Here is a 16,700-nt window from a genome sequence, read left to right as displayed (position 1 = left end):
CTGCCTCAGGTTTTCTTCTGTGTCTTTCTGGACCATCTGACTTATCAGAGTAAGAGTACTGGAGCAAATGAATAGTGTCTGTGACCAAGCATAGCTTTCCCTAGGTTTACTTATGATATTTTGTCTAAAAATTCAAACATCCTTCAAATCTTGTTTGATAAAAGATGGTTTATATAAAAGCCAATGGAAGAGGAAGCTTTTTGTTGATTTTAGTGATGCATCATAGAATCACAGAGTGGTTTGGGTTGGAAGGGACCTCAGAGGTCATCTATTCCAACCCCCTCTACCATGGGCAGGGACACCCTTCACTAGACCAGGTTGCCCAAAGCCCCATCCAACCAATACATATGGGCATCATTTAAATGCTTTGAATGGGAAGTTCATAATCTTGTGGCCTAGGAACTTACTTAAGTAAACCCGACTCAGTGGTCAGAACTTTCAGAAGATACCTCAGTTGCAGAATCAACCAGCCTGGTCCTGTGTGCTGGGAACTATGAAAATCTGGGGCGGGGGAGGGGGGAGTGAAAATTTACATCAATGCATTAGCAAGTAACCAGTTGTCATGTCCCTCAAACATTTTTGTAAGGATGCGTGTAGTTTTAGTATGTTCCTCTTGGAGAAAAGCTTGTTTATGGCACTTTCTCTTTGACTTTTAGACTTTTGCAGATGTAATATTGATTAAAAAGCATTATAACATTTGAATATTTGGCAAAGTAAATCAGTTCACTTTTGGCAATCATGTGGATGCCTACAGTCAGTCTGGCTGTTGGTACTTGATGGTGTGTGAACTGTTAACATAGAGTACCAAACTTTTTTTGGTGTACTGCTGAAACAGATTTTGAGATTTTTAGGTTTGTTTGAACTCAAGTTTCCTGAAAAGTAAAAGCTTTGCTTTCTTGTTGTACTTGTTGTCATCAATAGGGTTTAGATCTGGCAAACAGGAGTTTTAAAAGATCTAGATATAGGGAGGAAAATACTTTCTACTATATAGATACTTTGTACAATATAAATGATTTTCCCTTTATATTTTATTTGAAATGGAATAATGTGGTAACCTGAATGTCTCATGAGACAGGTTGAAACTGCACGTGTGATTCTCCATTTTCCTACCTGTTCAGGGAGAATATAGTACAATATGGGATTAAAGAGAAGCTTGAGCCTTAACATCAGGGCAAAACTTCCTTGTAATTTGTACAGTAGAGAAATATAGCCTATTTGACATCATTCTTTGAAAAATTAAATCTATGTTTTTGCATATTAAAAAAAACAACAAAACCATGGCCTATCTAGTGATTTTTTTTTTTTCCAATGTTTATTTCTGGTTTGTTTTTTAAATGAAAGTGACTGATTGTGAATCACTTGATGAAAATTAGGTATGATAATAACTTGTACAATAAGTAATGTTTTGTTTTGAGACCTGGGTTCAAATGTAACTTTTATCACAAGTGAAAGTGAGTCTTATAATCTAGTTTCCTTTGTAGCTAAGTCATTCAAATTGGCATTGCTGTTGTCTTAAGAATGCCAAGTTAAAAATACATTAGATGATGGTGTTTGAAGTGAATGTGTCCAGTGCCAGTCATACTGTACCTGACTTGTCCTGTTCCCTCATTTTAATAAGTACTAAAATTTTTACTCTAAAATGAGACTTTAACTTCAGTCATGGCTGTTCCTAGAAATAATGGTTTTAGATAGGCTTTTATGTATTTAGTTATTTAGTAAAAAACTTAAAAGGTTCCTTTGTTTTATTAGGAGTCCACATCTCCAGTTGTTTCACCACAGCAATCCCCACCAACCTCTCCACATACATGGAGGAAGCACAACCGCCATCCCAGCGGAGGGAATAATGAACGACCTCTTGCTGGACCTGGGCCTTTTTGGGCTCCATTTAGTGAAGCACAACCAGGTATAAATGTCTTCTGTTATGCTTCAGCTGTAACCCAAAGTTGTGGAATTCTTTAAGTATATTAAATGAGTTTAGGGCAGTTTATCTTTGTATTTTCCAATTCTGGAAACTTTCTTGCAGATGCAAATGTTCATGTTAATGGCAGCACTGTGGAATCTGTGGTCTTGCACGTGGCGGATCCATTTCTTAGTGTTGTATGGGAAATGCTTAGTGTTTGGAGGGAGGGAAAAAGAGCATGGAAGTTTCACAGTGGAAAGTTTTCTGATACAAAACTGACATCCTATCGAAATTGTACAGGAACTGTCAGTATACCCCAAAACGTGGGGAGCTCAAGGGAAAGCAGCAGATAATATATTGTTTGTTTGAATTATGTTTCTGGTAGATTAGATGAATTGTCAGAACAACTGATTTTCTTAACTTTTTTTTTCTTTCTTTAAAGTTTCTGTAAACAAAACTGAAGCTACTGTATCTCCAATCTGTCAAGGTAGAACCACTTGTTTCAGTAAAGCTTTCCATACTTTGTTCTTCATTTAACATGAAGAACCTCCCTGTTGTTGTATCACTGTGCTCAGATTTAAAAAACTTTCCCCCTTAATACCTCATATTTCATAAAGTTCTGTTTCCTGATATCTGATAGACTTAATAAATTTGGGAACACAGCAGAGCAATTCTAATTTAGGTTCTGGTTTTGATGATACTGCTAAATAATATCTTGCATTTTGTAGGCTGTAGTTTGATTGAACCGTGGTGTGTGTATTTCAGTTGTGATACTCCAAAATTGATCTGTTACCTTTCAATTTATCATCATTCTGTAGTTATAAGTATCCATGGAGGACCAGGGGTTTTGTTGTTAGAATTGGTTGGATAAGGAAATAAAACTTAGAAGTGAAATGGGTTGTATGCAGAGGTTTATGCCAGTGTCCTGAACATTGTTTGCTAGTGCCAGTCAATTTAGAATTATTAAAAAAAAAAAAAAAAGCTTATTAGTCTGTTTATTGCATATATAATCACTTCTAAAGGTTTAGTCCAGGCAGTCAATTTCTTGGCTTGCTTTCTTGCATAGTTTAGTTGATTTGCTTTTCTTGCAAGCTGAAATACAAGTTTGTCTGGTAGCTGATTTCTAACTTGTGAAGTTTTTCTAACTTATGAAGTCAAGGACTCCAGGAAAGTATGCAAAATATTCCTACTCTTGAAGAGTTCAATATTGTCCTCTTAAAAATAAAGTTGTAATAGCATGTTAATATTTCAGCTTGGCAATGCTTTTCAAGTGATGGCTAATGGATAAATTTAGTAGTCTGAAAATATTTCCGAACTAGCACAAGATTCGTTGATTTTATATTCCATACTGGAACACATTCATAGTGTGTTTAAAGTAATTTGGAGATACTGTTATAGAAAGATTGTCTGTTCTGCCAGTGCTAAGGATAGAGTGAATTCATATATTAGTTTAGCAAAAATCGTCATCCAGATTCACTGTGGTGAATCACTGTGGGTGATTGTTTTGCACTGTAGATGATTAATTGTTCCGTTGAATTTCAGCTGTTGTAGACAGTTCATCATTCTTTTTCCCCTCTCGAGCCTACTTTTTAAGGAGAATATTTTGTAGAAAACCAATGTTCTGATGACATTTAGGTATAACCAGAGAGACTGTTACGTTTCTTAAAATCAGTGCTGCAAGCTCATCTTGATTCGAATGCAATATGTTCTTGAGAAATCAGGTAATTTGCAAGTACATGATACTATTTCAGTAGGATTTAAGGCAGGACTATGCCATTTCACTTGTGATCCAAGAAAAATAAGAACCCAGGTCTCCCTGCTTGTATTTCATGTTATGTGAAACATTGTTTGAGGGTAATGTGGCTGTCAGCTGAAAGCATGGAACCTCAAGTCTGAAAGTGTTTCTGATGAGTTTAATAATAAACAGCATGTTGCCTTAAACCAGAAGGACAAAAATCAAAACTTTTTTGTTTAGAGAAAGATGTATTTAAACAGCAAGATTCTGACTTATGCATAGTAAAGACACTCCATTGCATCGTCATACTCTGACCATGAACAAAATTAAATAGTGCTTTCTGTATCAAATTGGGCTGTAGAATGATTGTAGATAATGACTCAATTGTTCTTAAAATCTTAGACCTTGTCTTGTATCAGAAGTCTTAAGCATAACTCATAGCTGTAGTTCTCAATTTCTTAAGGAAGAAAACCTGTTCTCATCTCAGCTGAGCAAAACAATTTGGATTTTACACAGTTTTTGCGACTGTGTTGTCCAGTAAATGTTAGGATAGTGTTAGTCATGCTTCATAAGTAGCTGGACTCTGAGGCACTGTCATCACTAGGTTGGTGTGCTTACCCACATGAAATCAGAAGCCAAGGCTTGTTACCATCTTTCTTCAAGCCTTTTTGTAAAGAGAGACCCAAAGTGTGCATGTATTTTACTTTAATATCAGGAATTAAAAGTTTGGTGACAGACATTGATCACCTGTGTACAATGAAGTTTATAGTTAGTTCAAGTCTCATCCTTAAATGTCACAGTCAATTCTATTAAAACCTGAGCCTCTCAAGTCTTACAGGTATCTTCAGATTCAACAGTTTAAGATAAAATTGTTCAAAAATCTTGTTGTTATGTCTCAGTGCTGGCTTGCATCTCTGATCTGGATCAGTCTTGATAGAATAATACAGTGGATGCCTGAACCCCTTCTAGGAAACAGAATTCTATATGAGGTGACAGCCTCCTGTTCCTATAGTTACAAGAGAGGAAAAAAAAATGCTTCATACTTTAACCTTTTCAGATCATTTTGCGCTACAGTTTCAGCTGCTAGAAGGATGCTGACTGCAACTAACTTGGGAGAAAGAACCCCTTCCCCACTTCAAATGATAGTTGAGTGGCATGTCAGAATAGGGGTTAGAAATTATTTTTTATTACCTTGTAGGCTGTTTGGACTGGAAGCAAAGCAGAGCATTTATATTGGTAGTATCCAAATAATGATTTCAAACTAATAAAAAAATCTGAGGTCTTTTCTTCAGTCATAGGACCTCTGTTAGCTTTCTTTGGCATTACATCAAAGTCCTGTTTTGATATCTGAATATGTATGAGAACTTGCAGCCTTAAGCCACACTTCTTTCTTTTCCTCACTGGGAGAGATTTTGCTACAGTTCATGAAATCAAGAGCCAGAAAACTTCATGGACAGAAGTGGAACATATCTACTGTACTAACAGTTCACTTGCATCTTTAGAGTCCTAAGATATTTACTGTGCTTGCAGGGGACTGAATAGTCCTTTGTCTCCTAGTTACTACTTCAATGACTGTTGATAATTGGGCCTCGTTACAAGTTAAGGAATATTCTTACCTGGATGTGATTGTTAAGGGAGGGAAGAGCTCTACAGCATTTTATCTTACTACCAAAATTGTACTCATCTTCTGGTTTTGTTTCACCACAAATAGGTGGTAAGGCGAGCTCTTGCTAGTTTACAAAGTTAGTTGAAGATTTGGTTCTCTGTAAGTAAACCCACATTTGTATAGTTACTGAAATGTACAAGCTACTCAGATGTTATCTAGATAGACCATTTCTTATATTTGTAGCTTAAAGTGAGGGACTAACTTTTCTCCTGCAGGAAATGAGATCATTTTCCACGAGTTGTCAATGTGTTGGTAAGGTACATTAGGTAGAAGGAATATAAGGAAGAAATTTTGTACAATGAGGGTGGTGAGGCACTACAAAACCAGACCGGAAACACTGAGGCAGAAAGGGAAGGTGGAAAAAAACTGACTCGCAGAGAAGACTTGGAACAATCAGTGTGTTTTTATTTTATGATTTGTAAGCCAATGAAGAAACAGCCTTCAATGCTCTCTGCATTTTCATCAGTGAGAACACTATTAACAGCACTTAAAATGGACAGTAGGCCAAAGACTAATTATCAGATTTGAACTAGCTGGTGAAGTCTAATGTGCTGTGTTTAGTATGAAGACATAACTTCAATTCCTGTGGCTGCTCTATATCCTTCTCCTCTAGCTTGAATATCACAGAATCATAGAATGGTTTGGGTTGAAAGCAACCTTAAAGACCATCTAGTTCCAAACCCCTGCCATTGGCTGGGACACCCTTCACTAGACCAGGTTGCCCAAAACCCCATCCAACCTGGCCTTGACCACTTCCAGGGAGGGGCAGCTGCAGCTTCTCTGGGCAACATGTTCCAATGCCTCACCACCCTCACAGTGAAGAAATTCTTCCTAATAACTAATCTAAATCTACCCTCCTTCAGCTTAAAGCCATCACCCCTTGTCCTATCATTCCATGTCCTTGTTAACAGTCCCTCTCCAGCTTTCTTGTAGGCCCCCTTCAGGTAATGGAAGGCTGCTATAAGGTCTCCCTGGAGCCTTCTCTTCTCCAGGCTGAACAAGCCCAACTCTCTCAGCCTGTCTTCACAGGAGAGGTGCTCCAGCCCTCTGATCATCTTCATGGCCCTCCTCTGGCCTCGTTCCAACAGCTCTATGTCCTCCTTATGCTGGGGACCCCAGAGCTAGACACAGTACTCCAGATGGGGTCTCATGACAGCAGAGTAGAGGGGGAGAGTCACCTCCCTCGACCTGCTGGTCACACTTCTTTTGATGCAGCCCAGGAAGTGACTGGCTTTCTGGGCTGCGATCGCACATTGGTGGGTCATATTGAGCTTCTCATCAACCAACACCCCCCAAGTCCTTTTCTTCAGGGTTGCTTTCAATCCATTCACCGCCCAGCCTGTAGTTGTGTTTGGGATTGTCCTGACCCACATGAAGGACCTTGCACTTGGTCTTGTTGAACTTCATGCCGTTGACATGGCCCATGTCTCAAGCTTGTCTGGGTTGCTCTGGATGGCATCCCTTCCCTCCAGCATGTCGACCGCACCACACAGCTTGGTGTTGTTGGCAAACTTGCTGAGGGTGCGCTCAAACGTATGTAGGAGAAAAGCAAAGATAAGCTAGTTCTAAGCATTTCTTTCATTACTTAGGAAAAGGATCATTTATGGAATAAAAGTAATTGCATACTGCCAAATATTAAACAGAAATATTGTATACTAACAATGTTGCTGTCACTTTAGATGTTAGCCGTTGGTATGCCTCACTGATTCTCAGATTTCCTTGACTGTTTACTGCAGATTGTGTATTACTAGTGTCATCAGTCTCCAGGAACCTGAAATTGCTGATATTTGTCAGCTTCATAAATAGATTACCTATCTATAAATGGACATCTCATAGCAATATTTTTTAGTCAGCATCTTGACAATAAATTGTTGGGTTTTATTGCTTCAATTTAGATCTTAGTGGCGGGACTAAAATTATGACATTAATGTTGTATTTCTTGTTTGTGGGTTGTGTGGAGGGCTTACAGAAACTCACAAGAAGTTGGCCTGCCTTTTAAAAGGAAATCTGCTTCTACATATGAGGCAGAAATTCTTATCTAAGTATTACTTTAACATATTTCAAGAGAAAGTGTTTAGTTGTGCAAGAAGAGTAGATTAATCAGTTTCATAACTGCTGTTTAAATTTAAGGAGGTCAGCATTTCTTTTAGGAGTCAAGGAGTAGAATGGAGTCCTGGGATTCTTCTAGACTTGTTCTTGATGGTTTGTTTTCCCTCCGATCAGAGTTCCTTAAATTTTTAATTTGCAACAGCAATTTAAGAGAATTTTGAGGGTATATAGAGCAGTGGGTGGTCAAATCTTTCAATAGTTGCTTTGTCATTATTTTAATATTAAAAGACACTGAACATCGGCAGCACTTCAGAAATAGATTATAACAGGGCACTGGGTGAATCTCAATTGTTGTGTTCCAGATAGTTTATACATAGCAGATGTCAGCACTCCATATGGATGCCTTTTATTATTCATGGCCTGTTTTTAAGCAACTGAGTTAAATTTTTTTCTAAATTATTTCTAGACTAACTTATCTGTGCCAAAAAGCCTGATTCTTAAGAGGAATTTCCAAGGCTTTGTTCTTTGAATGGTAAAATAAAAACTAAAGAAGAAAAAAGTTTAATAATAATAAGTAGCATGCAAATATCATATGCCACTTTTAAATAGCTGTTTGTCCATACAACTGTTGCTGATTTCAGTTAAGTGAAAATGTGGACTATTAACTCATTCAAAACCCATTAAATGGGTAAAATCCAGTTTACATTTTACACATGTTGCAGTAAGCTAGTTCCTCACTTCTGTCTTTTCAGTACAGATTTAAGCTGTCCTAATGTAAAAATCTACAGGAGTGAGTTGTTGTCACCTTTGTTGCAATTTGGTTTTCATTTTCTTCACTGTTCTGCAAGTGTGTATCTCCAACAGAGCATGTGTCTCAGGATGATTTTGTTGTTGGCTTGGGGTTTTCTTTATTTTTGACTACTTTCCATATTCATAGTTCTTACTCAGTTTTCAAGGTTGTCTTTTTGAAAAGGAAATGTTTCTTCTTCTTTCAGGCTCATCTACTTCTAGTGATCCCATATGGTCTGGCCATTCACCACCACCCCATCAAGAAAATTGGGTCAGTTTTGCAGATACCCCACCAACCAGTGCTCTTTTAGCCATGCATCCTGCTTCTGTCCAGGTGTGACACTTTATTGGTATTTGATTTGCTTCATTCAGATTGATGTTGCAATCTTTTTTCTTTTTTTAAATAATTTTCATTGCAGATGTTTACTGTGTATCTGTGCTGTAGTCTGTTCAGTGCTATTTACGCAACAGATACTTGTTTCATAGAGTTGACTACATTTGGAATGATTAACTGAAAGTTGCTAATTTAAAAAATGTCAACAATTATAACTTTAAAACTTTTGTGTTTAGCTTTTTTGCATATGTGCCATACTTTTTTTTTTCTGTTTATGTACCTGCAGTCATTCCTATCCATATGTATCAGTGTGCAAAAATACCCTGTCATTATCCTGTAGATGCAATCTGCTGATAGTTTCCTGCAGTTTTTAAACTACTGCAAGATTTAACTATGCTTTATTTTTTTGAAGGCAAGCAGTTGAAAATTCATAGAAGCATTTTAGGTAGATAATACTGAGGAAAAATATTTCATTTCAGGACCAGACAACAGTACGAACTGTAGCATCAGCTACAACAACAAATGAAATTCGTAGGCAATCAAGTAGTTATGATGACCCCTGGAAAATAACTGATGAACAAAGGCAGTATTATGTTAATCAGTTTAAAACTATTCAGCCTGATCTAAATGGATTTATACCAGGTAAGTTACTCTTTAAAAAATATAATTGTGGGTGCAGCAGTTGTGTTACAAAGACTTTGTTGTGTACTTAGGTTTGCATACCATTTTGAAGAAAGTTCTGCATTTTACTGATAATGTTCTAATAAACTCCAGTGTAATTCAAAAAGGGACTTGAAACTAATTTGCCTTTCTCTTTCATTTAACCCTAGTAATTAGTGCCATTTTTCCCAAAACCTTTGCGAAATACCTCATCTCCTTTGACATAACTCTAAGTCTTTTAATGATTTAACTTGCTTTAAATATTAAGAATGATTGTTGTAATTTTTCAGGATCTGCAGCTAAAGAATTTTTCACTAAGTCAAAACTACCTATTCTTGAACTTTCTCATATTTGGTAAGTGTTATGTGTCTTTAGTCCGGATAATTATTTAGAAAGATGACAGCTATCTGGCAGTCATCTAATACTCTACTTACTAGAAGGTGTTAAGTGAAATTTCACTAGTACTCTAGTATGTTCAGTCCTACTCACATTTATGCCAATATTACTTTAGTGGGCTTTAGTGGTCTAGATTGACGCTACTTACAAGGCATTTTGGGCATCTGCAGAAATTTCAAATACTTCAGAGTAAGTAGTAATTTGTTTGAAATTTTTATTGTTAAAGATGCATTTACATTTAAATAATTCCTTATCTATATTTATTTATTCAAGTCTAAGTTTAAATGAAATGTGCAGGTGCTTAAATGCACTTAGTGGGACTTGATGACAAATTTTGCTTTGACTTGGTGCAGAGCTTGAAATGTATTTCATTGTATTTTGGAATTTGTACTGCATCATTGCATGCTATCATTAAATGGCTTACCTTGGCAGATTTGATGTTTCTTTCAGTGTAATGAATTCTAATTCACGTATTTTCCCATTTAAAATAAATCACATTGCCTCAGCACTGTTGTTTCTTTAGTATACTTTGCAAAAATCTGAGGCGAATAGTACTGTGTAGTACTGTCTTAAATGAGTTAAAAACCTGGCAAGATAAAAGTGGATTTAAATGATCTTTAAGCTCTAAGAAATGTTATTAATGAAGGCTCATCTTCTTCAAATAGTAAAGCATCTAGTGCCAATATGAAGTGAAGGATATAATGAACTATAAACTGCATTCTTTGATCTTCCAAGTAGCACAACAGAGGTATGTCTTTTGGAAATAAAATAACCTTAAAATTTTTATTTATACTAAATTTTCCTTTTTAGGGAACTGTCAGATTTTGATAAAGATGGTGCACTGACATTGGACGAGTTCTGTGCTGCATTTCATCTTGTAGTTGCTAGGAAGAATGGGTATGATTTGCCAGAAAAGTTACCTGAAAGTTTAATGCCCAAACTCATTGATTTGGAAGACTCGACAGGTAAGGCATGCTTCAGCACAGATTTCTCTATGTTTGAATGATGGTATAGTTGCTACAGTATAATAGCAGATATTTATAGGTTTGTATGAGCATAACGCATTAGTCAGTATGAAGTAAAGCAATGTGCAGTTTTTAGAAATCTTGATCAGTGCTCAGAGCTAATCCGAGCGTGTACGTATTTCTGTACAGGGGTATGGTATTTAGGAACAGTACACATACTGGCTATTACATTTGGAAATACTGCCTGTGTCCTTTAAAAGTTAAGGAAAACAAAATTGTCACAGTATGGATTTTATTCACAATCAGCTATTGTATTCCAAATTCCCAATCCAGCATACTTCAAACGTGCTTTCAAATGAATATGCTTTCTGTTCACCCTCATTTCTGAAAATACAACACGAGTTTCTAAGTCTTGAAGATTCTTAGAAAATATTTCCAGATTCATTGCTAGAGGTAGGACTGTGTAGTTTAAAAGTACAGGATCAGTAGCACAGATTTTTTTTTAAATTCTTCTCCTGACTTGAGAGCAGGATCTATCCTCCATTGCTTTGGCACCTAGTCTTTCTGTGCATAGTCCTTCACCTTTGGACGCTCCTAGATAAACTATTGAGTGTGAGTTCTGCTTGTTAATATGTGCCAAAACCTCAGTTCCATAACTGAGAAGCAAACTACTGTTCCATATAAAAGTGGTGTTTAAAAACGGGATGTTTGTGGCCATCTTCCTTTTTTATTTTAAAACAGATAAAAGAAACTGAATATTTTAAAACTGTTTTAGATTACTACTTAACAAGCAGTCTTTGCTTGGAAAGTCAGGTTATCCTGTGGGTGCACAGGTGCTATAATTTCTTAGAATTTTATTTCTTTTTGCTAAATACTTCAAAGGGGGTCTCTTCATACTGTGTTTGTAGGATGTCAGACTTTCATCTGACAATTATTGACAAGTTCTTAAACTAGATACTGTGGCTCTTACTACCTCTAATAATTAAACCATTTTTGTGCGGCTAGCTTGGCTCCTCAAAAAACCTTTCAACTGAAGTGTTTTCAGTAGGTGTAAGCATTTTGCTATGAGGAAGACATTCGTAAGAAATATCTACAATTAGTTGGGTGAATACCTAGCAAGTGTCTAAATCAACCATTCTGTCTATTTTTGTGTTAAGATGATGGCCAAGCAAAAATCTTGATAGGAAATGGAGTAACATTTATTTGTGTAAACCATTGTTGATTTTGTTGTTTGGTGGTTTGTTGTTTGGGGTTTTTTAAAAAAAAAAATAAAAATCCTACTACTACTATATCTGTACCTGACCTACTGCCTTTATTGGTAGTAGATTTCAAGACTTTTATGATTTAACTGAAGTTGTCTGGAGACTTTATAAGTTAGACATCAAACCAAAAAGTGTTACGTGTATGTTTGTTGTTCTTGTTTTACAGGCAACTTTGTTAATATAAAACTTTGACTTTTAACTTTTTTAACTTTTCATGAGTTAAAGTGTTTTTTTAATTTGAGGAAAAACTACTTTTAAAAGCAGTAAAAAAAAAAAAAAAAAGTTTTTCCCTCTGGAAGGGAAGTTACCCTGCTGTAGTGAATGTTAGAAGGTTACCATGCTGTGTAAGCTATGCTTAAAAAAAAAAAAAAGTTCTGGTTGATACTTGGTTCTGCTGTTACTATTATCTACAATGAAAAGTGCCAGTTCTTGCAAACTTGTTGGTCTTTATCCAATTAACTAGATATTTTTTCTTTAATTTGGGCCACCACTATTGGAAATCACTAATCTTTTCTAGCACCTAACGTGATTTATCACCAAAGCTTGTGTATTGAATAAAAGATTTTAGGAGAAGTTACTGACATGGCTATAGTTTTACTTGTAGTTACAACAGTCCAAATCTCCAGTATACATTTACTATTTTAATCTAAATTAAAAGTTAACTCATAGTTCTGTGTGCAGCCTAATGTTAAATTACGTGGGCTCAATTTAAGGACTGTAAATCAGCCTTAAATAAAATCCTTTTAGTTCCCATAAAAGCTATATTTTGATAAAGCTTGCTTCCAACAGCCTTATCAGAAGTAGAAACTGTAAAGTGTGGCACTGGAGTGTCTTTGAGTGCACTTTTTTCATGGGATACAACTTTCTCAAAGAAAGAAATTGTTAGTCAAGCCTCAGTGTGAATAACATACTTTCAAACTGTTTAAGAAGGTGAATCACTTGAATGTCTTTTTAAACCAATGTGCAAGATGGTAAACTTTTTTTCAAGAGTGTTAACAATACCCTTTTGTTAGAATCTTTCCCCTTGATCTGCCACGCTTCTGCTCCATGCTTGAAGCTTGCTGTTTCTTTCATTTTGACTTTTGAACTAGTGGCCAGCAGAAAGAAAAGTAAGAGAGGGCTCCCTGCACCCTATGCCTCTGTTCAGACAGAGGGAGGGAGGAACTCTTGTGGTCTCCTCTGACAGCTTCTCCCTCATCAGCCCTTGGGAATCTGTTATGTGACCAGCTGCAGGTGTCCCAAACCCATTAACGTATTGGTCTTATCTTATGTCTGGTTTCATGACCAGGGATATCTATTTCTCTCACATAGACCTGTTGTATAATAAACCATTTATATAGTTGGTCATTTTTCTGTTACAGCACTACACCTCTACAGAATTTTAATAGAAAAAAATGTTAAAAGAGGTGCTAATACCCTTCTGCTGACTAGAATGAGAAATGAGGTGGTTTAAGTTCTTAGAATAATGTGGTAATGCTACAGTATCTTTGAATGTTTTTAGTATTTTGAATTGGATTGTATACCTCAAAGAATTACTTGGATTGCAGCAGCTCCACTTAAGATTTAACATTGTATTGTAGTATTGATAGATAGGTAATGTCAGCTCTTCAGAATGAGCAAGATCTGTCTGCATAAGAACAGCCTGTAGGATAAAACTGCAGTGAATAAAAACAGCAGCATGAAGTCAGGCAGTTGTACAAAAAATTCTCTAAGTGCTTATACGCTTATTTTATGAATTGAATACTGTTGATAGCAACTGCATCTGTTGTGGTGGAATTTATGATTTGCAGCTGAAAAGAGTACTAGTCTCACTTCCTGTTCTGTAAATAAATATGAATATTTTCTTTAAACTAAATTTTATCTGTTAGTGAAAGCTACCAACTCTTTACAAAACTCAAAGCAAGTTTTGCTTTTCTGTGAATTTTTATTTGGGCTGCTGCAACGATGCCATTTCTTTGTGAGAAAAAGAATCTGCCATGCTTTGTGTCTCACACAACTTAGTTATTTTAACCTCTGAAGTTTTTCATAGGTGTCTCATGCATGTTTCATGTAGATATTTGCAAAATTGCTTGAATTAAAGGTAGCTGTGTAGTCCTTCCACAGCAGTTTTCAGCTTTATCTTTTGACCTTGTGTTTAATACCAGTAGTTAGTTCAGTTAGCTATTGCACCACTGTTGAAATGAGGATTTTGAGTGGATTTTTAACTCGTCAGAAAATTTTTATGCATGTTACACTTCAGAGCAATTGATATGCAATTTGAATTCCCAAAAGGTTACCCCGGCATATTTTGAACTTAGTGTATTATTTGATGTACAATGACCACATCATGTCATCTTGACTATTTTGTGACATCATTACACCTGTAAATACCAGCTTGATGTAGCCTGTTTTTTATTGCCAGATGCTTTTTGCCTGAAGCACGTATTAGATGCAGCTTCTATTTGGAATAATTTGTAAAGTCATTTTCCCCTAAAAGACAGTAGTACAAGGTGCTAGGTGCTGGACGCAATTTTGGGAATGCTGAATCTCAACGTGATGTCTGACTATTTATGGGAAGTTTACAAGACCTTTGAAATTTTGATGAGTTTCTGTGCATGGCTTTTCTAGTCAATAGCACTTCAGTCAGTCCTGTCCTCAAGATAGGACAAGTAATTTCTTTCTGGACTTCAGTGTTTTTGCTATTCTTTTTAGGCTGTGCTTCTTGCTGTCCCCAGCAGCACTTTGAATACATTAATTGTTGGTTTTTAAAGGTGCAGTTGGTCACCATTGGCTATTCAAGTGTTTCCAGTTCAATTTGACACTGGATTTGTTATGAGTTTCTTCTGAGTGGAAGACAGGAGACAGTATATTGAGCTGTTGTAGTGGAAGAGCAGGCTGCAGAGTTCAGCTCTTCAGGAGCCTGAAACCAGTCCTTTTTATAAATTTTAATCAATTCTTGGTACAGCGTATCACACATTCTTGTTGTAGTTGTCTTCAATCCCATATCTACCAAGCAGTCCTTTTAAATGGTAATTTTAATTAAGCCATCTTTCCTCTTGTGCAGTATTTTGTCTTGTTCAGATTTTTTTAATTCTTTAGACATATTAACATCTTGTTAATATGTCTAGCCACTTATCAGTCACACTTTCAACTGTTCCTCTCAGATTATACAGCTGTAATCCGAACTTCAGTTTTTTGAGGCTTTCAATGTATTGCTTTAGCTTGTATTATGGTATCTAGCAAAATAGAAGACACTGTGAGGAGTGTTACTGTGTTATGCAGAATACTTGATCTACTGTTGGGATTTACTTTACCTAATTCTCTTATAGTTTGAACAGAACAAAAAATCAGTGTACTGCATCATGAAAATTTGTACAACTCTGAAGGAGGAGTATTTCTGCAAGGGACTGTATTTGCTGAAAGCTCAGAGAAAACTGAAATAACTGTGTACAGTTGCAATGTGACAGCTGCTAGACTTGTTCAGTTTGCAAAATGTAGTGAATGGAAACACCATTGTTCTAGTAAGGAGGCTTAAAACTTAAAATATTCCTTGGGGAATAATATAAGGGAATGGTTTTCTTCATCTTTCACATTTTTTTGTTTGTGTTTGCATTGATATACTGGTTTTGCTTTGACCTTTCTTATAAGGAAGTATTTTATTCTGTAAGATAAAGTTCTCAGTGCTGAATTTGATGTAATAAACATTAGAGTGAAGTTATTTTCTTATAATGTAAGAAAGAATTATATTTACTTATACATGCAATCAAAATCTAAAAATACTTTAAAAGCCAAAGTACAGGGAGATAGTACAGTACGGAGTATAATCTTCAAAGTTCAATTTTCAGGAAGATCCTCAGAATAGGAGTGGCACCTGATAAATAGTATACTGGACTTGAATGAGTGTTTTTTGTCTGCTGCTAAGTATTTACTTGGAAAAGATGAAATCAAAGGGTACTTTGCACTTTCCATGAGATGTGAGCAGCTCTTGACAGTAAACTGAATGCCATTCATGATTTTGGTTTATAGTGATTCCTGTCATTTCAGAAGTTGGGGAACAGACTGGTGAGGTAGGTTACTCCAGCTCTCCAGCAGAAGCACCTCCAAGCAAGTCTCCATCAATGCCATCCCTAAACCAGACCTGGCCAGAACTGAATCAGAGCAGTGAGGTTAGCACTTTTATTTAAGAGTTATTTCATTACCAGTCATAACTGAATTGTGTATGCATCTGTAATTCATCATAAGTGGATTGTTGATCACAAATTGTGAAAGAGTTAGCAGGACAGTAGACACAGGAAGATTCTACACGTTAAATTGTAAAAAAGGTAATGTTTTCCTTCTGATTTTTCTGTTTCATTGTGAGATGAGCTACTATTTGAAATGTTGCTAAAGGTGATTAAGCTCTATATTAATCACAAAATTATCTCCTAGCATTTATAGGAAAAGTTGAATTCATGCCTGATCTTTTCATTTAGGGTGGGTTTTTGGTTGGAGTCTTTTGTTACCTCTGAAAGGCTATTATAGCCAACACTTCTGCAAAACTTCAGAATAAATTTCTGACAGATGTGGACATTGAGACTTATTTCTGGAGGTGATTTTACCCTGAAATATAAAATATCTCACCAGTAATGTGGAGAAGTCATAGCTCTGGGTTTGTTTCAAAAGTAAAGACTCGAAGTTAAATCTGAAACCAACTGTTGGCTAAATTTATTTAAATTTTAAATTTTTACTGTTATGTACTGCTGCTTTATCTTTTACCGTACGTATTTGCTATATAAGCAGTCTTTTATCAGAATTTAAACTGAAGTTACCAAACAGGATTTTTTTTTTTGCCCCCACAAATGTCCATTGTTTAAAAAGCTTGTAAGGGTTTGATTCCTAGAATTCTTCTTGTTGCTGTTTTAACTTTTTTGCCTTTGACTTAGAATAAACCAATGTTTCATTCTAAGAGCTACTTCAGAGACTCAA

At 36.0% G+C, this 16,700-nt stretch overlaps 1 protein-coding gene across 10 annotated transcripts in view; it reads left to right on the top strand.

Annotated features, from left to right (window-relative positions):
- REPS1 (RALBP1 associated Eps domain containing 1) overlaps window positions 1-16,700 on the top strand; it is a 66,858-nt gene that overhangs the window by 29,648 nt on the left and 20,510 nt on the right. For 5 of the 10 annotated variants that reach the window (XM_075748247.1, XM_075748248.1, XM_075748243.1 and 2 more), the window contains 6 exons: window positions 1,750-1,903; window positions 8,346-8,473; window positions 8,953-9,115; window positions 9,424-9,487; window positions 10,340-10,494; window positions 15,762-15,901. In XM_075748247.1, coding sequence (XP_075604362.1) covers window positions 1,750-1,903; window positions 8,346-8,473; window positions 8,953-9,115; window positions 9,424-9,487; window positions 10,340-10,494; window positions 15,762-15,901 — 804 coding nt within the window. The remainder of the gene's footprint in view (window positions 1-1,749; window positions 1,904-8,345; window positions 8,474-8,952; window positions 9,116-9,423; window positions 9,488-10,339; window positions 10,495-15,761; window positions 15,902-16,700) is intronic. The other 5 variants (XM_075748249.1, XM_075748246.1, XM_075748244.1 and 2 more) reach the window with 2 other exon arrangements.

This window comes from Balearica regulorum, chromosome 3 (assembly GCF_011004875.1).
Source record: "Balearica regulorum gibbericeps isolate bBalReg1 chromosome 3, bBalReg1.pri, whole genome shotgun sequence".
Taxonomy (NCBI): domain Eukaryota; kingdom Metazoa; phylum Chordata; class Aves; order Gruiformes; family Gruidae; genus Balearica; species Balearica regulorum.
This window is presented reverse-complemented; position numbering and strand designations above follow the sequence as displayed.